General features: G+C 44.8%; 1 protein-coding gene across 3 annotated transcripts in view; it reads right to left on the bottom strand.

The window, feature by feature from the left end:
* Positions 1-2,046: 2,046 nt before the first annotated feature.
* PANK1 (pantothenate kinase 1) overlaps positions 2,047-19,481 on the bottom strand; it is a 42,403-nt gene continuing 24,968 nt past the window's right edge. For 2 of the 3 annotated variants that reach the window (XM_059729954.1, XM_014607856.3), the window contains exons 4-7: positions 15,496-15,672; positions 14,687-14,810; positions 7,881-8,024; positions 2,047-3,468 (exon numbers count right to left, since the gene is read on the bottom strand). In XM_059729954.1, the coding sequence (XP_059585937.1) occupies positions 3,409-3,468; positions 7,881-8,024; positions 14,687-14,810; positions 15,496-15,672 (505 nt within the window). In that variant the 3' untranslated portion in view covers positions 2,047-3,408. The remainder of the gene's footprint in view (positions 3,469-7,880; positions 8,025-14,686; positions 14,811-15,495; positions 15,673-19,481) is intronic. The other variant, XM_059729955.1, reaches the window with a different exon arrangement.

The raw sequence follows: 19,481 nt of genomic DNA on the forward strand, positions 1-19,481 counted from the left end.
TCTTACATACATTTTCATTCACTTCAACCAGTAAGAGCATATTCATGAGAGAATAAAGCAACAAAACTATTTGACATAATGGGGACCTTTTAAAAGTATATTTTTATTCACTTATGGTTCCTTCCTCATTGGTTTCTTTTTTTTCTTGCTTTTGTTTCTTTCCCTCTGCCTAATTCATAGCATAATCCAGTTTACCAAAAATTTTTGGTAATCATAAGGTTGTGTGGTCACTACCTTTAATTTTGCCTATGAATTATTTGCAAAATATTTCTTTTAGAATTTTTAGGTTGAAGCTCATAGAGAGATGCACATGGAATATTAAAAGCAACTCTACCGAGAGACCCGAGTACAGGATATAGTATGTTAAGACTAGCTTCTCATTTTACAATTTACCCAGGTAGCTCAGAGCAGCTGAGACACTCAAGATAACTGTTTGTAGAATATGTACATCTAATTTCTGGAGTTGGGACACTTTTGGACAGGCTCTGTCCTGAGGAATTTGTTTCCTTTCTTGGAATGACAAAGCTCAAAAAGAAAAAAGGGAGGACAGGAAATTATATATATTTTTTTTTTTAATAACAATGCAAATGAAATATAATCCCTTTGGTATGTGAAACACAGTCCAAGAATGCTAGAACCATGCATAGTTGTATGGTTCCCTCTACCGTTTACAACAGTGAATGCAACTACTGAAAACATCTGCACTGCTTCCTTTGTTAAAATAATAGCATTAAGACACAGTTTGTAATATTTCCACACATGAACATTGAGAAGAAAAACTAAACCAAACCAAACAAATATGCCAAATTTATGAACAGTTTCATAAGCAGTAATTAGGATTACCAATATCCTATGCAACAAATAAATAAATACATGGATAATTCATGTTGAACAGAAGCCAGGAGAAGTGACTGGAATCTGTTTGCCTCTGGCTTTTTAGTGGCGTAGTGCAAAAAGTAGTAGTAAAATGACAAAGGGAATGGAAAACTCCATTGTCTTCCCCCTTCCCCCCCAATACTTGAAAAATAAAGTGATTAAACACAAAGTTGCTGCAAGTCTCAAACAGGCCCAATGAATCAGTGGGAAAATGAGTAATAGTTGTTCTCTACACAGCAACATATAGCACTGTATATTTTCATGTCGCTAGCAATTTCTGCAGAGCTTGGTGTTCTAGCTTTGGAATATCTCTAAGTTAATGTGATCAGTAAGTCTTTTGCTTGGAAGGTTAGATACAAGGCTTTTTTCCCCCCAAAATCCATTCCAGGTGAAGCTGATTAGAATATCTGATGTCTCTACGCTGCTAGAAATTAGAAATTGTCTGTCTCATTCTTTCAAGTAAAAAATTCCCAACCATAGTCCATATCCAGGTTCACTCCTCTACATACTTCCTGAATTTTATGCAAATACTGAGGTTTTATGCAAGATGCTACTCTTACAAATTTTTCCCCTCTTTGAGCACTCTCTGCACAGCCACTCAAAAAATCAAGCTTTTGCAGCATGTCTACGCTGTGTTCAAGAGTGCAACAATGAAGCATGATATACTGGATCCACGGGCACTAAACCATGCATGAATCAAGCATAAAGGTGGCTGCTATAGTATGGAGCTGGGCATGCTTATTGGGTACATGGCCCAAGACAAGAAGCTTTGTGGCGCATGCCTGGCTCCAGTTCAGGACAATTACATTGCATCAATTTAGGGACATGGTTCCAGCAGAGCAGGCATGCCATGGCATGGTCCACAAACAGTGCATATGCAACAAATACTCTCGTTTTTCACCATTCAGTAAAGTGCACAATGTTTGGAGCAGCCACTACAATTATCAAGATCACACAACACTTTAATGGCTAAAAAAAAAGCTTTATATAAGCTTACTGTGTTTATGGAGGACTAGAGACATTATACCAGGTGCATTCCCATTTTAATTCTTTTGATTTCAGTTATGTTATGTGAATGGACCAACTTAATTATGCTCAAAGTTCTTCATATGTTCTCATAATGTATAAAACCTATGGAAGTAATAGAATTTAAGGAGGCAAAACTTTCAATCCCGTCATAAAAGAAGCAATTTAATAAAGGCTGAAATAAGTGAATGAATCAAGGTAGCAAAAACCAAAATGCAAAGGTGAAAAAAAGCACAGTACCAAAAAGCGATCATAAGAGTAACAGGAAGGCACTAAAACATTCTGCTATTTATTCCACATAGCTAGGTTTAAAGAATAAATTTCACAGACCTAATATAATCATCACATTAGTAATGGGCTTTATTTCCACCAGACAAGTTAACATTTTAGTCGGTATAAACTTTTTCAAGGTTTGAGATATGGAAATAAATTTTAAAAAAGGAAGGAAAAAAAACAAAAAATACCCCTCAAAACAAGAAAAACATCAAAAAGTCTGTTTTCAAATACAGGCTTGCAAGACAAAGAACTATAATGAATAAATACTCAGACCTTAAAAATCCTGGAGGGAATAGTTGCCTTTTGCTCAAAACTCCAAGACAACTACATAGGAAGAGATACTGAAAACTGTCTCCCATTATTTTCTTACTCCAAGCATCTGCAAATCTATAAATATTCATACCCTACAGCATACCCTTCCACGTATGAGCAAAATCTCACCATGAGAGACTTTCACTTTAGTTTCAGGACGCAAATTAAAAATTTCAATTTAAATTTTTAAAAATCTTCAGTGAAGAGAGCCCAAAACACGTGTTTTGTTTTTTTTTACTGCAATAAGCAGATAGCAGCGTGATTTGTGATTTCAAAAAGCTGCAGAGACTTTAAGAAACTTTGGACCTTATTCCTTCCCCTGCAGGTTTACTAGCACCTGTTTTCAACAGAAACAGGTCTAAGAAAGGTTATCATGTTTTTGGGGAAGTGACGAGAGGACAGTGTCCTAACTGACTAAAAAAAAAAAAAAGATTAAAAAAAAAAAATCAACAACATTAGTGTTAACAGTAAAGTGTGCTAGCTTTGTGGTTTCATTTGAAACCAAGAACAAATCATGAAACGTCATGAAAAATAAGATAAAAATCTCCTAGAGTGATTATTAAATGAAGTTAAAATTACCACACTAATAAGTAAACCCCAGAAGAAAAGCAGGCATCTTTCATTATAAGTCGTTCTTTAAACAATATTCACTTTTTTAAAATAATCCATAAAATCTGTATGTTTGGCCACGGTGCACATTTTTCCCTAAAAAATACAGTATACAGAAAAACCTCTTTATTCCCAGTATGAATTTTGCAGTATAAACTCAAAACCCAAAGTTAATGATCAGCTAAAAGGATTCTAAATTATTTACAAATCCAGCAGGTAGAACTGCCATAATGGCTTTGTTTCCATCCTTGTAGTGGCTTCATTCTATCCAGCAGCATCTTTGATAGGTATCTGTGTCCAGGTGGCTTGTCACTGATCATCTGTCATTTTAAGCAATTCTAAAAGGGCTCCAACAGCTCCAAAGTAACCCTTAAAAAGCAAAAGAATAATAACTATTAAACATTTTGAAATATGTAAAAAGGGGTATGACTGTAAAGGCTGGATACATTATTAGGTCCCTGATACATGTTGCACTTAAGATGCGATTAAATAGCGACCTGGCCATATTCTATTAATGGCAAGATAAAACCAGGAATAAGTGACAAAGTTGTTACACGCATTTTTTGTAATAACTGTTGCTGGTTCCTATCACACCTTTAAACTGAACACATAGCTAGTGCTCCCAGCATCTGGAACATACTCCCACCAGTGAGCAAAGCTCCCAAACACAGAGGTGCACCACATACTCGTGGCTGGGAACTCCATCAGCCGACAGGGCTCTCGGCCACAAGAGTGAAGGCTGCCAGTTTAGGGGGAACCCAGGATCATAATAATCCCAGCTTTCCTCACACTGAAATATGGTGCGATAGGATCTGATGCTTGATTCCATGGCATGGGATGGAATCGTGACATGGCAGAAAGTGCAATTATTGAGACCGCATATCAGATACCATTGTGCCTTTTTTTGTAACATCTGTCAGTAGCCTAAGACAGATAAAATTATGCATCCTAGGAAGTCAGTCAACCTACATAAGGCTACTTAAATTGACGCTGGTTACAGTGACAAAACGATAGGGACCAGTTTCAGAAATGCATCAAACAGCTCATTTAAGTAATCAAAGGGAAAATGAGAAAGAATAATGGATATACTAAGGGTGCTTATACAAGTGACATTTTCATAGATGTTAGGTTCGGAAGGGACCTCAATAGATCATCGAGTCCGACCCCCTGCATAGGCAGGAAAGAGTGCTGGGTCTAGATGACCCCAGCTAGATGCATATCCAACCTCCTCTTGAAGACCCCCAGGGTAGGGGAGAGCACCACCTCCCTTGGGAGCCCATTCCAGACCTTGGCCACTCGAACTGTGAAGAAGTTCTTCCTAATGTCCAGTCTAAATCTGCTCTCTGCGAGCTTGTGGCCATTTTTTCTTGTAACCCCCGGGGCCGCCTTGGTGAATAAAACCTCACCAATTCCCTTCTGTGCCCCTGTGATGAATTTATAGGCAGCCACAAGGTCGCCTCTTTTGTGCAACTGGGCCCCTGAAAGCACTCTACAGTCATGACATAACACAAGTACATGGCTGCAAAGTGCTCTTAAAATGGCCAATATCACAAAAAGTTAACCCTGGTAAAATTAAGTATTAGATTAAGGTGCTTTAAAGCAGAGCATCTTAGGGAACTTGTGTTCTCTCCAGGGTTACTTTTTGCACTGGGACAGAGCTGAGCTGGTGTTTATGCCAGCAGCACCAGCCCAGTCCCATCCCCAGGGCTGTCAGCAAGGGAGAGAAGGGGAAGAGGAGGAAGCAGCCAGGCAGAGCTGCTGGCTGCTTTTGAATGGCCAGAGATGGGGGAAGGGGGAGGAGGGTGGAACAGAACGCCCTCACCTCACAGGTCCAGCCACCGCCCCCACCCCCTCTGATAGGGGTAGGGGAGGGGCTAGGGAGAGGGACAATTCTATAGCCTCCTTGGAGGTTTCCAGAGCACACCTGCCTGCTGGCCAGGTCCAGTACAGAAAGGCTCCAATCCCACCTCCTTTGACATCCTGAGTTATGGGAGGGGGGGTAGAATAGCTCTAACTAGTTACTAAGGGGTAACACCTTGCTTGACATGGTCCTGGCCATGGGAGATGACCTGGTGAGGGGACTGCAGGTCCTTGACCACCTGGGCAATAGCGATCATCACCTGCTGGATTTCACTATCCAACACAGGGCGTCTAGGGCTCACACCAAGGCTAAAGCCCTTGAATTCATAAGGGCCAACTTCAATGAGCTTAGGAGACTAGTGGGGGAGGCACTAAGGGCCCAGAAGGTAGAGGAGATGGGAGCCCACGAGGGATGGTCGCACTTTAAGGGGGCGATCCTCCAGGCCCAAAGGATAATAGTCCCTGAGAGAGGCAAGGAGGTAAGAGTGCTCAGAAACCCCCTTGGCTCAGCAAGGGCATTCAGCAATGCCCGAGGACTAAAAAGGAGGCGTACAACCAGTGGAAGGGAGGAACTATCACCAAGGAGGAATACTCCTCCTCAGCCCAGGAGTGTAGGAGGGTTATAAGGAAGGCCAAGGCAGAAATGGAACTTAGGCTAGCGTCCAGGATGAAGGACAACAAAAAGTACTTTTTCAAGTACATTGGGAGCAAGAAGAGGGCACCAGGCAGTGTAGGGCCCCTGCAAGACACAAACGGTAATCTGGTGGCCACGCCAGACAAGAAAGCTGATATTTTTAACGGTTTCTTTGCCTCTGTTTTCCTGAACAGGGACCGGGATATCCCACCTACCAGAGGTAGGGACAATCTTGGGGATAGCTCTATCAAGCCTTCAGTCAGCGCAGATGTAGTTAGGGATCTTCTGGAAGGGCTAGACATTTTTAAATCTGCAGGTCCAGATGCCCTCCACCCAAGGGTGTTGAGGGAGCTGGCAGGAGTCATCGTGGAGCCTTTGGCCTGGCTGTATGAGCATTCGTGGTCATCTGGCCAGGTGCCGGGGGATTGGAAACTGGCTGTGGTCCCTATTTTTAAGAAGGGGAGGAAGGAGGACCCAAGTAACTATAGGCCTGTAAGCCTCACCTCGGTGCTCAGGAAGCTCTTGGAGAGGATCATCAAGGAGCATATCTGTGGGGGGCCTGCAGGGGAGATCGGGGCAATCAGCATGGGTTCATCAAAGGCAGGTCCTGCCAGACCAACCTGATTGCCTTTTATGACCAAGTAACTAAATCCTTGGATGATGGTGTTGCTGTGGACAGTCTTTCTAGACTTTAAGAAGGCCTTTGACACTGTCTCTCACCCCATCCTCATCAATAAATTAAGTGACTGTGGCATTGATGCCTGCACAGTTGGATGGGTAAAAAATTGGCTGATGGGGCGCACCCAGAGAGTAGTGGTGGATGGGTTGTACTCAACCTGGCAAGATGTGAGCAGTGGGGTACCCCAGGGCTCGGTCCTCGGGCCCGCACTGTTTAACATCTTCATCAGTGACTTCGACGAGGGGGTGGAAAGCACGCTGTCCAAGTTTGCTGATGACACTAAGATATGAGGCGAGGTAGGCACACTTGTAGGGAGAGAGGGAGAGAGAGAGAGAGAGAGAGACTGCAGCTAGATTTAGACAAACTACAAAAGTGGACAGACGAGAATAGGATGGGGTTCAACGTAGACAAATGCAGGGTGCTACCCTTGGGAGAAGGAATCCACAGCATAAATACAGGCTGGGGAGTTCCCTTCTTGAAAGCACAGAGGCGGAAAGGGATCTCGGAGTCATTATCGACTCCAAGATGAACATGAGCCACCAATGCCAGACCGCAGCCAGCAAGGCCAGCCATACCTTGTCATGCATCCAAAGGTGCATCTCAAGTTGTTCCAGAGAGGTGATACTCCCCCTCTATGCGCCTTTGGTTAGGCCACAGTTGGAGTACTGAGTCCAGTACTGGGCACCGCACTTCAAAAGGGATGTGGCCAGCCTGGAGAGGGTTCAGAGGAGGGCCACCCACTTGGTAAGAGGGTAGCAGGACAGGCCCTATGAGGAGAGACTGAAGGACCTGAACCTGTTCAGCCTCAGCAAGAGGCGGCTAAGGGGGAACCTGGTGGCTGCCTACAAGCTCATCGGGGGGGGGGAAACAACAACAAATAGGCAGAGCTTTTTTCTCCCTAGCACCACCTGGGGTGACAAGGAACAATGATAATAAGCTGATGGAGAATAGGTTTAGGTTAGAAATCAGAAGGCAATATTTTACAATTACGGCGGCCAAAATCTGGAACCAACTTTCCAGGGAGGTGGTCCCCGCCCCTATCTTGGGCATATTCAAGAGGAGGTTGGACGATCACTTGTCTGGGGTCTTGTAAACCCAGCATTCATTCTTGCCTGTGGCAGGGGGTCAGGCTAGATGATCTGTTCAGGTCCCTCTTGACCCTAGCTACTATGAAACTATAAAACTCATGGGGCTTTATATAAAGCACCATAAAAAAGTTAGAGTGGGGCCCTGAACATCTCTAGGAACCCTAAGTGACATTACACTTAAAAGTAAAACAATTTCTATTCTAAACTAAATTTTATCACCTCTGCAGAAAGAAAGAGAAGAAAATCTCAACTAGTCTACCAAACCTTGAACAGCTTGAAGGTTACACATATGACCGTATATTTAAAAAAAAAAGGGGGGGTTCTAGGAGGGGAGTGATTCCTGGAAGATTACTGGCTAAACTGCTTAAACTTGGGGATTTAAAATCAGGAGCATTTTAAACAACCTTTGTGTTAAATGCTATTGCAAAGAACTGTCCATGGATTTTTTTCTTTCTGAGAAGTCTTTTGCATGGCAACTCTATACACTCAAAAGAAAGATAGTTTTTTTCTTATAACTCACAAGGAATGCAATGAATACCTCATGTTCCAAAAACAGAGCCTTCAGCTGTCCCTTGGACCAATAATCCATGGCATATGCTAGCACCTTCATAGCAATCATATTGATTCTGAGAAAGTTTCCAACAAAAACCACCCTGTCAATGTTCTGTAAAAATCAAAACAGAGATGAAAATACCTGAATTTAGAACATTATTTTATGCAAACATAAAATTTACCACCATTAAAAAACAACAACGAACACACACACGCATCCTGGGAACTTCTAGCTTTGTACACATTAGCATTTTCTAATTTTTAAACTAAGAGACTAGGACTACTTAGTAACAACTATTACCAAGGAGAAAAGTAGCATCAGGAAGGAATATTTTATCTGAAGGACAGGTTTAAAAAGTTGATATACAATCAACGTGGTACATGCAAAATGTAAGAGAGAGTTTTCATGATACAACAGAAATGGATAGCACTGGTTTTTCCATAGTACAACTATTTTATTAATATTTCATTTCTCAAGTGAAGTAGTCTCTGAAAAAAATCAAGATGGTTAATAAATCCACGAGGGGAATTTGTGAGAAATATTTAACAAGGATTACTTTTGAAATTCAGGAATAGAAAGCTTTAACAAAATTCTCTAACCGATTCCACCATGAAAAGTAGCTGTCATAAGGCAATGTGGCTTCCAAGTTTATTAGGTCTCAGCAGATTGTGTTCAGTTTTCATGGAAAGCTTGTGTGAAGTTACAGGGACAGTCATTCACATAACAATCTCCTTTCAAACACCACAACCTGCTGTGAATGTCCTTGCAGACATAATTATTCCTGTAGATACCTCATCCAAACTAATTCTATTAATAATGCAAAAAGAAAAATAGAATCTAGCATTGGTAATTTTAAAATTACTGAATTTAAAAGAGCCCACATGTCATCTCTAAAACTTAGGGACTTCTCTAAACGAAGAGGAAAAGTTATTGCAGCTGTATTTGGCTGAAACAAGCACTAATGTCCAAGACTACTACAGATTACTTTTGTATACCTTGCAGTACTGAAATAGTTAATATTGCATAATGTGTTTATTTGGACTATGACATCCTCATTCAGCGTTGCCACCAAGCAGTGACAAAGTACATCAAGACATAATTGCCTATTTAGCAAGCCAAAAACTTTTGAGGGGGGAGGGAGGACTAGAGGGAACTCGTATGTACAGACCAAACAATTTATATAATACTGCTTCAATTACAGAAGCAAAAAGAGTCAAATTAACCATTCTGAGTCAGGCCATACCTGTGTACATTCATTCAATGGACATATTTAGATGGGAATCTAGGAAAAGCTGGCATTTTAAAGGGTTATAGTTAAAATGTAAAATACTCCATTTTCCTTAAAAGAGTACAGGACTTTCTATCCTGTAAGACGTACCGCTGACAAAACGAAGACAGGGAATGGGGGGAAACGTTTAAAGCAACACTAGCAAACTGAGTACCTTAATTTAAACTTCCCCTCACTTAGATTTCATTTTTTTAACCCAGATATGAAATTTTAAGAAAGCTCAAAGCAAGTAGTAACTGAAATGGACATACACATTTTACTGAGAAACTCAGACCAAATTAAGTATTTATAAGATACTGTTCATCATAAGCATACAAAAAGAATGAAAACACTGTATTCTTACATTAAATTCTTGTTACTTTAAAAAAATACAGCTAAAGTATTTAAAGGTTGAAAGGTGAAAGCCTTCATAATGAAGGCACTCTAAATTCAGGTTTAATCATACCAAATCATAACAGTTGGCATGCTCTATACCAGGAGTGTCCAAACTTTTTGAATGTGGGGCCGGATCACAAACTTTTTATCGCCCAGTGGGCCAGCGAGCCATATTCAAAGACATCACAGGAAGTGATATCATATCAGGAAGTGATGTCACATGACCTTTGACACCAATGAAGTTGCAGGGGTTGACATGGTACTGGTTCACATGGCATGCATGCCCAGGTTGACATGGTGCTGCAGGAGCTGCTTGGCTACAACCGGGTTGACCTGGTGCTAGAGAAGCCACAGGGCCAGGCTGGGGTTAACCTGGGGCCCACCCAGCCTGCCGGTGCCATGCCCAGGTTGACATGGTGCTGCAGGACTCGCCTGGGCAGAACCAGGTCAGCACCAGCCAGGAAAAGCAGTATGCAGCTGAAGCCGGCTTCCCATGTGCTGCTGGGGACAGGAGGAGGCTAGCCAGGTCTGCACCGGCCAGCAGAAGTGGCGGCAGAGCCATGTGCCACTTGGGACAGGACGAGCCTGCACCTGTCAGTCCCGAGCGGCACACAGCTCCACCGCCGCTTCTGCTGGCCGGTGCAGACCTGGCCAGGCTCCTTCCGCCCCCAGCAGCACATGAGAAGCAGCTCCCCTCGGGGCTTCACGCACCAGCGGCCAGGCCCGGAGAGCCGCAGTGCCCAGGGGTAGACTGGCTGGGGGAGCAGGCGCCGCCTTGCTGTGGGGCGGGGCAGGGCAGGGCAGGGCAGGGCAGCAGGACTGGCTTGAAGCTGGGGGGGGGGAGGGGGGGGGAGGTGAGGAGGCAGGCGCAGGCTGGTACAGCCAGTGGCCGCTGCTTGGCCTCCTGCGCGGGGCCGCTCCCCCAGGCCCAGCGGGGGTAAGCAGCTCCCCTCCCCTCGCTTCCGGCTGGGGCCTGCATGCCGGACCCCTCGCCGCTGTGGCCCCACGCCGCCACTCTGCAGTGCTCCCTGCCTGCCTCGCCGCTGCCGGCTCAGCATTGCCGTTGCTCCGTGCTCCATGGTGCTGCCGCTGCCGCAGCTTCGCAATCCGTGGCAGCGGCACTGCCACCGCCGTGGGCCAGATAAAATGGCTTGGCAGGCTGCATGGCAGACCACAGGCTGTATGTTGGACAAGCCTGATCTATACATTATAGAACCTTTTTGTTAAATTGCTGAAATGCCCAGATAAGGAAAAGATACAATGCAAATTACTGTAATTACTAAAATCCAAGATTAAGTCCCCCCTGTCCCATTCAACATGGGGGGGTAGTGAAAGCCTTTCATTTTGGATTCCAGTACAAGTAGGGGCTCAGGTGGCTACTCTGGCTCCGTCTCTGGTCCCAACTTGGACTTGGAGTTAGAGCTGGTGCCACAGCTGCTGCTCCCCACAGCCCCTGCATATTTTTCTGCTGTTGCTGATATGCATCAAGGAAGAGATTCCTTTTTGCAAGTCTATGGTGAACGGGACAGAATTTCAGTGATGTGTAGCCAAATGATTTAAGTCAAGCAGAAAGCAAGATAGATTTGCATTTTCTAGACTAACTAAATTAGAGGTACGTGTAGCATAAGCTTTCATAGATTCATAGATGTTAGGGTCGGAAGGGACCTCAATAGATCATCGAGTCCGACCCCCTGCATAAGCAGGAAAGAGTGCTGGGTCTAGATGACCCCAGCTAGATGTCTATCTAACCTCCTCTTGAAGACCCCCAGGGTAGGGGAGAGCACCACCTTCCTTGGGAGTCCGTTCCAGACCTTGGCCACTCGAACTGTGAAGAAGTTCTTCCTAATGTCCAGTCTAAATCTGCTCTCTGCTAGCTTGTGGCCATTGTTTCTTGTAACCCCCGGGGGCGCCTTGGTGAATAAATACTCACCAATCCCCTTCTGTGCCCCCGTGATGAACTTATAGGCAGCCACAAGGTCGCCTCTCAACCTTCTCTTGCGGAGGCTGAAAAGGTCCAGTTTCTCTAGTTTCTCCTCGTAGGGCTTGGTCTGCAGGCCCTTGACCATACGAGTTGCCCTTCTCTGGACCCTCTCCAGGTTATCCGCATCCTTTTTGAAGTGTGGCGCCCAGAATTGCACGCAGTACTCCAACTGCGGTCTGACCAGCGCCCGATAGAGGGGAAGTATCATCTCTTTGGACCTATTCATCATGCATCTGCCGATGCACGATAAAGTGCCATTGGCTTTTTTGATGGCTTCGTCACACTGCCGGCTCATGTTCATCTTGGACTCCGAGATCCCTTTCCGCTTCCGTTCCACTAAGCAGGTCATTTCCTAGGCTGTAGGTGTGCTGGACATTTTTCCTCCCTAGGTGCAGCACTTTGCATTTCTCCTTGTTGAACTGCATCCTGTTGTTTTCTGCCCACTTGTCCAACCTATCCAGGTCTGCCTGCAGCTGTTCCCTGCCCTCCGGCGTGTCCACTTCTCCCCATAGCTTTGTGTCATCTGCAAACTTGGACAGAGTACATTTCACTCCCTCGTCCAAGTCGCTGATGAAGACATTAAAGAGTATCGGTCCAAGGACCGAGCCCTGCGGGACCCCACTGCCCACACCCTTCCAGGTTGAGACCGACCCATCCACCACGACTCTTTGGGTGCGACCCTCTAGCCAATTCGCCAGCCACCGGACTGTGTAGTCATCCATGCCACAGCCTCTTAACTTATTCACCAGTATGGGGTGGGATACCGTATCGAAGGCCTTCCTGAAGTCTAAGTATACGACATCCACCCCTGCTCCTGTGTCCAGGCGTTTCGTAACCTGGTCATAGAAAGAGACTAGGTTGATCAGGCACGATCTGCCCGCCACAAACCCGTGCTGGTTTCCCCTCAGCATAATTTGCCCTGCCGGGCTCTCACAAATGTGAGCCTTGATAATTTTTTCAAAGACTTTACCAAGGATGGAGGTGAGACTGACTGGCCTATAGTTGCCCGGGTCCTCCTTCCTCCCCTTTTTGAAAATGGGGACCACGTTAGCCTTTTTCCAGTCCTCTGGGGCTTGGCCCATGCGCCACGAGCGTTCAAATATTCCTGCCAGTGGCTCTGCAATGATGTCGGCCAGTGCCTTCAGCACCCTCGGATGGAGCCCATCCGGGCCTGCCGATTTAAAGGCATCCAGTTCTTCCAAATGATTCTGCACCACCTCAGGATCTACGTATGGAAGTCTGGCGCCTTGCTGCTGCCTCTCTACAACCCCAGTGAGAGACTTGTCGTGCCCCTCACTTAGGAACACTGAGGCAAAGAACTCGTTGAGGAGTTCAGCCTTGTCCCCCCTATCTGTCACCAATTGTTTCTGCCCATTTAGCAGTGGTCCTATTCCTCCCTGGGTCTTCCTTTTACTCCCAATATATCTAAAAAACAATTTCTTGTTGTCTTTTACTTGGGTTGCCATCCTCAGCTCCATGGTAGCTTTGGCCCGCCTAACTGCCTCCCTACAAGCACGAGCAGAGGAGGTATATTCATCTTTAGTGATCTCACCCTGTTTCCACTTTTTATGTGCTCCCCTTTTGGCCCTTAGGCTGCCCTGGATTTCTCTGGTCAGCCAGGGAAGCCTCCTGGCCCCTTTCCCTTTTTTGCCTCACTCGGGGTTCGTCTTGCTTTGTGCCCGAAGGATCGTTTCCTTTAGGCACAGCCACCCTTCTTGGGCTCCCATCCCATCAAAACTCCTACTCTGCAGTGCTTCCTTGACTAATCGCCTGAGTGCATTGAGATCAGCTTTCCTAAAGTCTAGCACTTTCACCCTACTAGTTACCTTACCCACTCGCCATCTTATGTTGAATTCTATTATAAGGTGATCACTGTCTCCCAAATGGATACCGATCTGGAGGTCCCCTATCATGTCATCTCCTGTTGCCAATACCAGATCCAGTGATGAACTTTTGATGAAGTGAGTCCATTACATACAATTTGATTAGTCTATAAAAGGTGTAAATCTACTCTGCCTTTAGCCAAATTATTCCAGGTTACCCAATTGACATAACCTAGCTAAATGTATTCAATTTGCCTCTACTTTGGATTTCAGAAAAGGGAAATCTCTTATGTTCTACCATGCATTTTTTGGAAAGAGAGTCAAAACTGAACAGTGGATTAACTAACAGGGACCTCATTGAAAGTTTGTTCCTGCAAGGTTGCTACTTTTAGATTAGGAACTAACTCCTCACGGCTAGTCTAGGATTTCTCTCTATGCTCATATACTTTCACATATCACAAATACATTTTTATGTCACACTTCTGAAATAAGCATAAACAAGATTAATTAAATTCATGAAGTGCTGGTATAGAAAGTCTATTCTGAGGTAAATGCAAGTTATTTATTCTACCTGACTACCCCCCTAGTTAATTCTGTAGATTAAAAATGAAAGCACCTATCCCTTTAAAAAAAGATTTAAGAATTTTCTCCCAGTGGCTAAACCTGTTGCAGAGTATCACAGGGTGCTTTTTTTCCTTTTAATGCAACACATGTCACTTTGCTGCAGCTCTCTCCGCTTTGATAGCCCTGTACAATGCTGCTTGAACTCCATGCCACAAGGCAACACTGTAAAGAAGCTGAAAGCAAAGAGAATACTGAAAATATGCATGACTCAAGATGATATCCTTCCACAGTATTTTTGGATCAGAAAATTAGAGCATTTTAAATTTAGTAAAAGATTCTCAAAAGGTAAACCACAGAAGCCAAAAAAGGTAGCGTACATAAACTGCTGCAGTCATGCTTGGTTATGGAGTAACAAAAAGCTGCTACATCAAGAAATAATTAAAAGCACTGATGTAATAAAACATTAATGTTCTTGTGATCTAGCAGTGAGAATAAATGAACAGATGGTTAGTTAAAGTACATATTTATTATAAAAACCCTTGCTTTTCATGGAATCCTAACATCATGCAAGTGAGATGTCCTTTATAGAAGATGTTAATAGTGGACTGCAAGAGTTGGAAGCTAAAATTAAATGCATTTGCATCTATCTGGAAGAGTCATACATGCAATATACACTTAATGTTTTCATCCATTTATTAGATTGCTGATAGAGGTCTCAACCAAAGTGAATTTGCAGTCTTACCTCATTCAGTGCACACATTCGAGCAATAGAGCCTATGTTATTGGTGATAGTGACCAAAGTAGCTCTGGCCAAGTCTTCCTTGCTGGTGGTATCTCTCTTTTCTTTACTCATCATATGGCCAAAGCTGTAGGGAAGAGACCAACCCTTCACATGCAAAGTACTTAGAAAAGCTGCAAGATAAATTTAGCCAAGTAGATCCATGAAAACATACAATTTTGCTTGGATCTGATGCCCTTGACCGGTGGGGAACCAACTTTTTTTAGTGGGTTTGTCACAAATTAGTCATGGCCCACTCCCATGCCCCACTCCAAATCTTCTTCCCCAGTCTGATCTGTTGCTCTGCATTCTGATCCCAGCCCTGTGCTCCTAACCTGATCTGCTGCTTTGCTTTCTGCCCTATATACCATCATGCTGCTGTCCCCTCCCCAATCTGCTGCATACTACACAGACAGGCTGCCTGGGCCACTTGTAGGACCCATGCCACATATTGGCCAACCCTACCCTTGACTTTCAGCAAAGCAAGAATAAGTGAAAAAGGACTTAAAGAACAGAAACACAGTGGGTGAAAATAGTTACAATGAGAAAGTAGGTTTTTCTTTATCCAAAAAGACTGCATTTTAAGTGAAAGTGAACTATAGCCTTTCCACTGAATACTTCTAAGTTTATTAAAAAACAAGAACGAGGAGCAAGAGATCCTACTCTATACAGCCAGCTGAATTTCAAACATGAATAATTCTGCATATTGAAAAGTTTAGGGCACACAGCAAGTTTCTACTGAATTCTTTGAAGCCAACCAAGTTAATATGTACCTTGAAGCCACAGCAGATCCTTGAAGGCCAAATCGTTCATAATCCCCTCCATAAATATCTTTCACCAGTTTGTCAACGTTAGTGCTGTCTCCTTTAGCTGCCATTTCTAGTGCTTCTTCAAAGGTCTCACAACCCGTCAGCAAACAACACAGGCCCAGGAATGTTCCACCTCCAAGACTAGAATGAGAGCAGAGTTCTTAGACACCAAATTAATTTAAGGAGTTTTAGCCACATTGTTCAGCCCCCATTCCTACTCATTTCCCATTTTTCTGCTCTACTCCAAGAATTTACATCTACAATTTGAAGAGCTGAAGAGACACTCGTGGCTCCATCTATGGCTGGAGTCATACCACAAGGAATGTCCATAACTATAGTTCCCCCAGACCTCTTAATTAGAAAGAGGAAAACTAGGGAACTATGGAGTTACATGGCCTAGAGCAGTGGTTAGCAACATTTTCTAGAAGTGAACTGAAATGACCCAGTCCAGGTTCGAGGAGAGCTGGTGCCAGGACCTAGCTGCTGCCATAATATCTGTCATAAACATAGTAAGGCTGTGCAAAGCTTCAGGCACTGATTCAATTCAGCAGATTCAGCCCAATTTGGCAGCCGAATCTGAATCGAATCGGGAGACCCTGTAATCTCTCTGAATCGAATTGGAACCCTTCAAATGAATTCAGAGAGATTCAATTATTGAAACAGACAGTTTTACATGTTTTTTCTATATACCTCAAGGTACCAGGTGGCTTGTAAATGTGGAGATGATGGGGTGAATGGAGCGTCTCACAGGAGTGCGGGGGAGTCCCCAGTGCGCTCGACAGTGGACCCGGAAGTGGACCAGAAGCACTTCTTGTCCACTGCCGAGCGTGCAGGGCCCCCCCTCCCCCACCTCAGCAACTGGTGCCTCCTGGGTCTGGGGAGGGCACCCAGGGTCCCCCTGCAGCTGATCACTGAGCCAGAGTGGCCGGGGGGGGGGGGGGGGGGGGGCGGCCCAGTGCGCTCAGCAGCGGACCCACAGGTGGACCAGAAGTACTTCTGGTCCACTTCCAGGTCTTCCGCCAGGCATGTGGGGGGCTCGCCCACACTCCCGTGGGACACCCCATCTGCCTGGTACCTCGAGGTATGTAGAAAAAACTTTTAAAGCTGCATCTATGGCCAAATCGCTGATTCTCTGAATCAGCATTGAATCTTCAGATTCGGATTCAACTGAATCAGAAAATCGGGACAGTGGTCCGAAAATCAACAAATCAAATCAGTGTCCCCCAATTTCAAATTCAAATTGAATATGGCCCATTTTGCACACACCTAAAATGTAGGTAGCTATAGGCCAACACTGGCCAATACTCAAGATCTCTTCTAGGCCAGAGAAGCAGCAGGCTGACATTAGCGATCCCCAGAAAGAAAAGAGGAACTGGAGTAAAGGCATGTAATTCAGACAGAGCACTGAAGAGACTCCCACAGTTGGAAGAGACCTTAAGTAAGCTAATCTCCCTATGTACCCGAACACAAACACAGGAATGCTACTCTTAAAACATTCCTGAAGAATGCTTCTGCAACCTCTCCTTTAAAACATCCAATGAATGAGATTTCCTAGGCAGTCTATTCCACTGCCTCATTACTCCAAACAGGGTTTCTCAACCTTTTTGGGTCAAGACACCTTTTGTTAGGGCACCCTCAGAAAATGCTAGCTATTAGCTTTCACTTATTTTTTTGATTATGGAAAAATAACATAGCAATTTTTTCTGTTGCAAAGAACTCGGACTCCAGCTGGTCAACTTTTTGTTTTGTCTAAAACAGAACATAACAAAACACTATGCATTATTTGAAATCATTGGGTTCATCTTTTAAATCATGTCTGCACACCTAGCATTGATAATACTGCATGGCATCCCCTGTCACCTCTGAAAGAATCTCAAGGCACCACCAGGTACCAGGGAACCCTGGGGTTAAGAATCAGGGATCTAACACTACGGTTGTTTTTCCTGATACCCAATTGAAACCTACTTTGCTATTATTTGAAGCCACTGCTTTGCATCCTGCCATTTGCAGCAAAAGAAAAAAGTTGTTTTCCTTCTTTACAGCAGCTTTTCAGACACTTTAACACTTTCAGACACTTGTGCTCCCTTACATCACCTTTTCTACAAGCATTCAAACAAACTAAACACCTAGTTTTCTCAACTTGTTCTTGTACGTCCATCTAGTTCTCTCAACCTTTCCTCATTCAGGTTGCCATCCAACCTCTTGCAACTTAACTGCCTACCTCTTAACCTTCCCCAATGTTTCCACATTCTTCCTAAAATGTGAAACCCAGAACTGTATACAATACTACTGATGAGGCCTAACATGCACCAAGTAGTCGCCCTGTCACCTCCCATGTCTTATACCTAATACTTGTTGATGCAGCCCAAAATTGCATTTTCTTTCTTTGCCATGGCATTAGAGACTCGCATAAGTTAGCAGATGCAAGGATCCCAAGATCCTTCTCTGCAATACTGCAAGCCAGCTAGTTCTCTCATTCTATATTTTCATTTTTGATTATTCTTCTGTATTTTGTCTGCACCGAACTTCAAATTATTGTTTCCAGCCCAGATTTCCAAACTATCAGGATACTTCTTAATTCTCTTCCTACCCTCCAATACATTTCCAATAGAAGTTCATGTGGGACTTTTAATATTAAAAGTCTTACTTTAGTTCAAGTATACCAGGTCCTCTACACTGCCTTTATCCACCCAACTCCAACCCACTGCAAGGCAGTTTTACATTTAAGACAACCCTCCAATAATTAGATTCTATTCATAGAGAATTTATAAACACTACAATTTATACACAGAAAATTATTGGAGGGTCATCTTAAATACATTTTCCCCACAACGGCAGCAGAGAAAGCAGCGGAAGGGGAAGGTGAGGTGGAGAGGGAGGGAGTGGCCTACCCCTATACCCCCCCCCACTCGCTTGTCTCCCTCCCCACCCCCCCATACTTCTCTTCCACCAAAGTCTGGCTTACCCTCAGTCATGGCTCTGGCTCCAACCCTGCTCTGGCCTGGAGTATGGAGCACATGCTGGCTCTGGTCCTTGCCTAGCCAAGCAGAAGTGGTTGCGGCAGCATTAACTTTGGCTCCAGCCCTGGCTCCACGACTCAGTTGAAGCTGAAGCTGGAGCCAGAGGTGCCAGCCATTGCCTCTGCTGCTGCCGATTTGGGTGGGGACTGCAGGCAGCATGTGTTTTGTGCCATTGGCTGGAGCCACAAATGAGAACAGTTTGTCTTGGATTCAAGAAAATACACTGCTTTGTTCAAGTAGATCAAATGATTTGGCATGGTTTGTTCTTCAATCAATGTACGCTGGCAGCCTTTGCTTCTTCGGGGTTTATTTTTTTAAAGGGGGAGGGAGGATGACCACTGTTGCAGGGCACCTCGGTGCCCCTGCTCCTATAGAGGAGAAACTGCCAGGGAGCGAGTGAGCGTGCCCTGGCCTGACATAACGAGACCAGCTGAGGCTTGCTCAGGTAATGAGCGCAGCTGCGGGTTGCCGGAGCAACCAAGCGGAGCCAGCTGCCTGTAGTGGGCAGGGCCTGGCCCTTATAAAGCTCAGGGCTGAGGCCAGGCTGGCAGTTCTCTGCCAGCAGCCTGGGAGGCAGGAGCTCTGGGAGTGAGGATGTGGAAAGGAGCAGGATGTGCAAGTACAGCTCACGATAGCCCTGAGAGGATGGGCACTAGAGTTTAGCCATGCGGCTTGTGGTTATGTTACAGCCTAGGGGCTTGTGGTTTTGCTTTGTGTTTGTGTTATTACACCCAGAGGCTTGGGTGAGGCTGTAGGGGTTGGAGGAGGCCTCAATCATAGGGACCCCAGAGAGTGTGGGGTGCCCTAGCGCCAAGAGGGCGCATTATTTTCATAGCGCCAGGGAAGGCGCAACTCGCACGCCAGTGCGTGAGCAACTGGCGGCGAGGAGCGCGGCCAGTGGGTCGCGGGCACAACCCGTAGGTTGCGGAC

This window comes from Alligator mississippiensis, chromosome 6 (genome assembly GCF_030867095.1).
Source record: "Alligator mississippiensis isolate rAllMis1 chromosome 6, rAllMis1, whole genome shotgun sequence".
NCBI lineage: Eukaryota > Metazoa > Chordata > Crocodylia > Alligatoridae > Alligator > Alligator mississippiensis.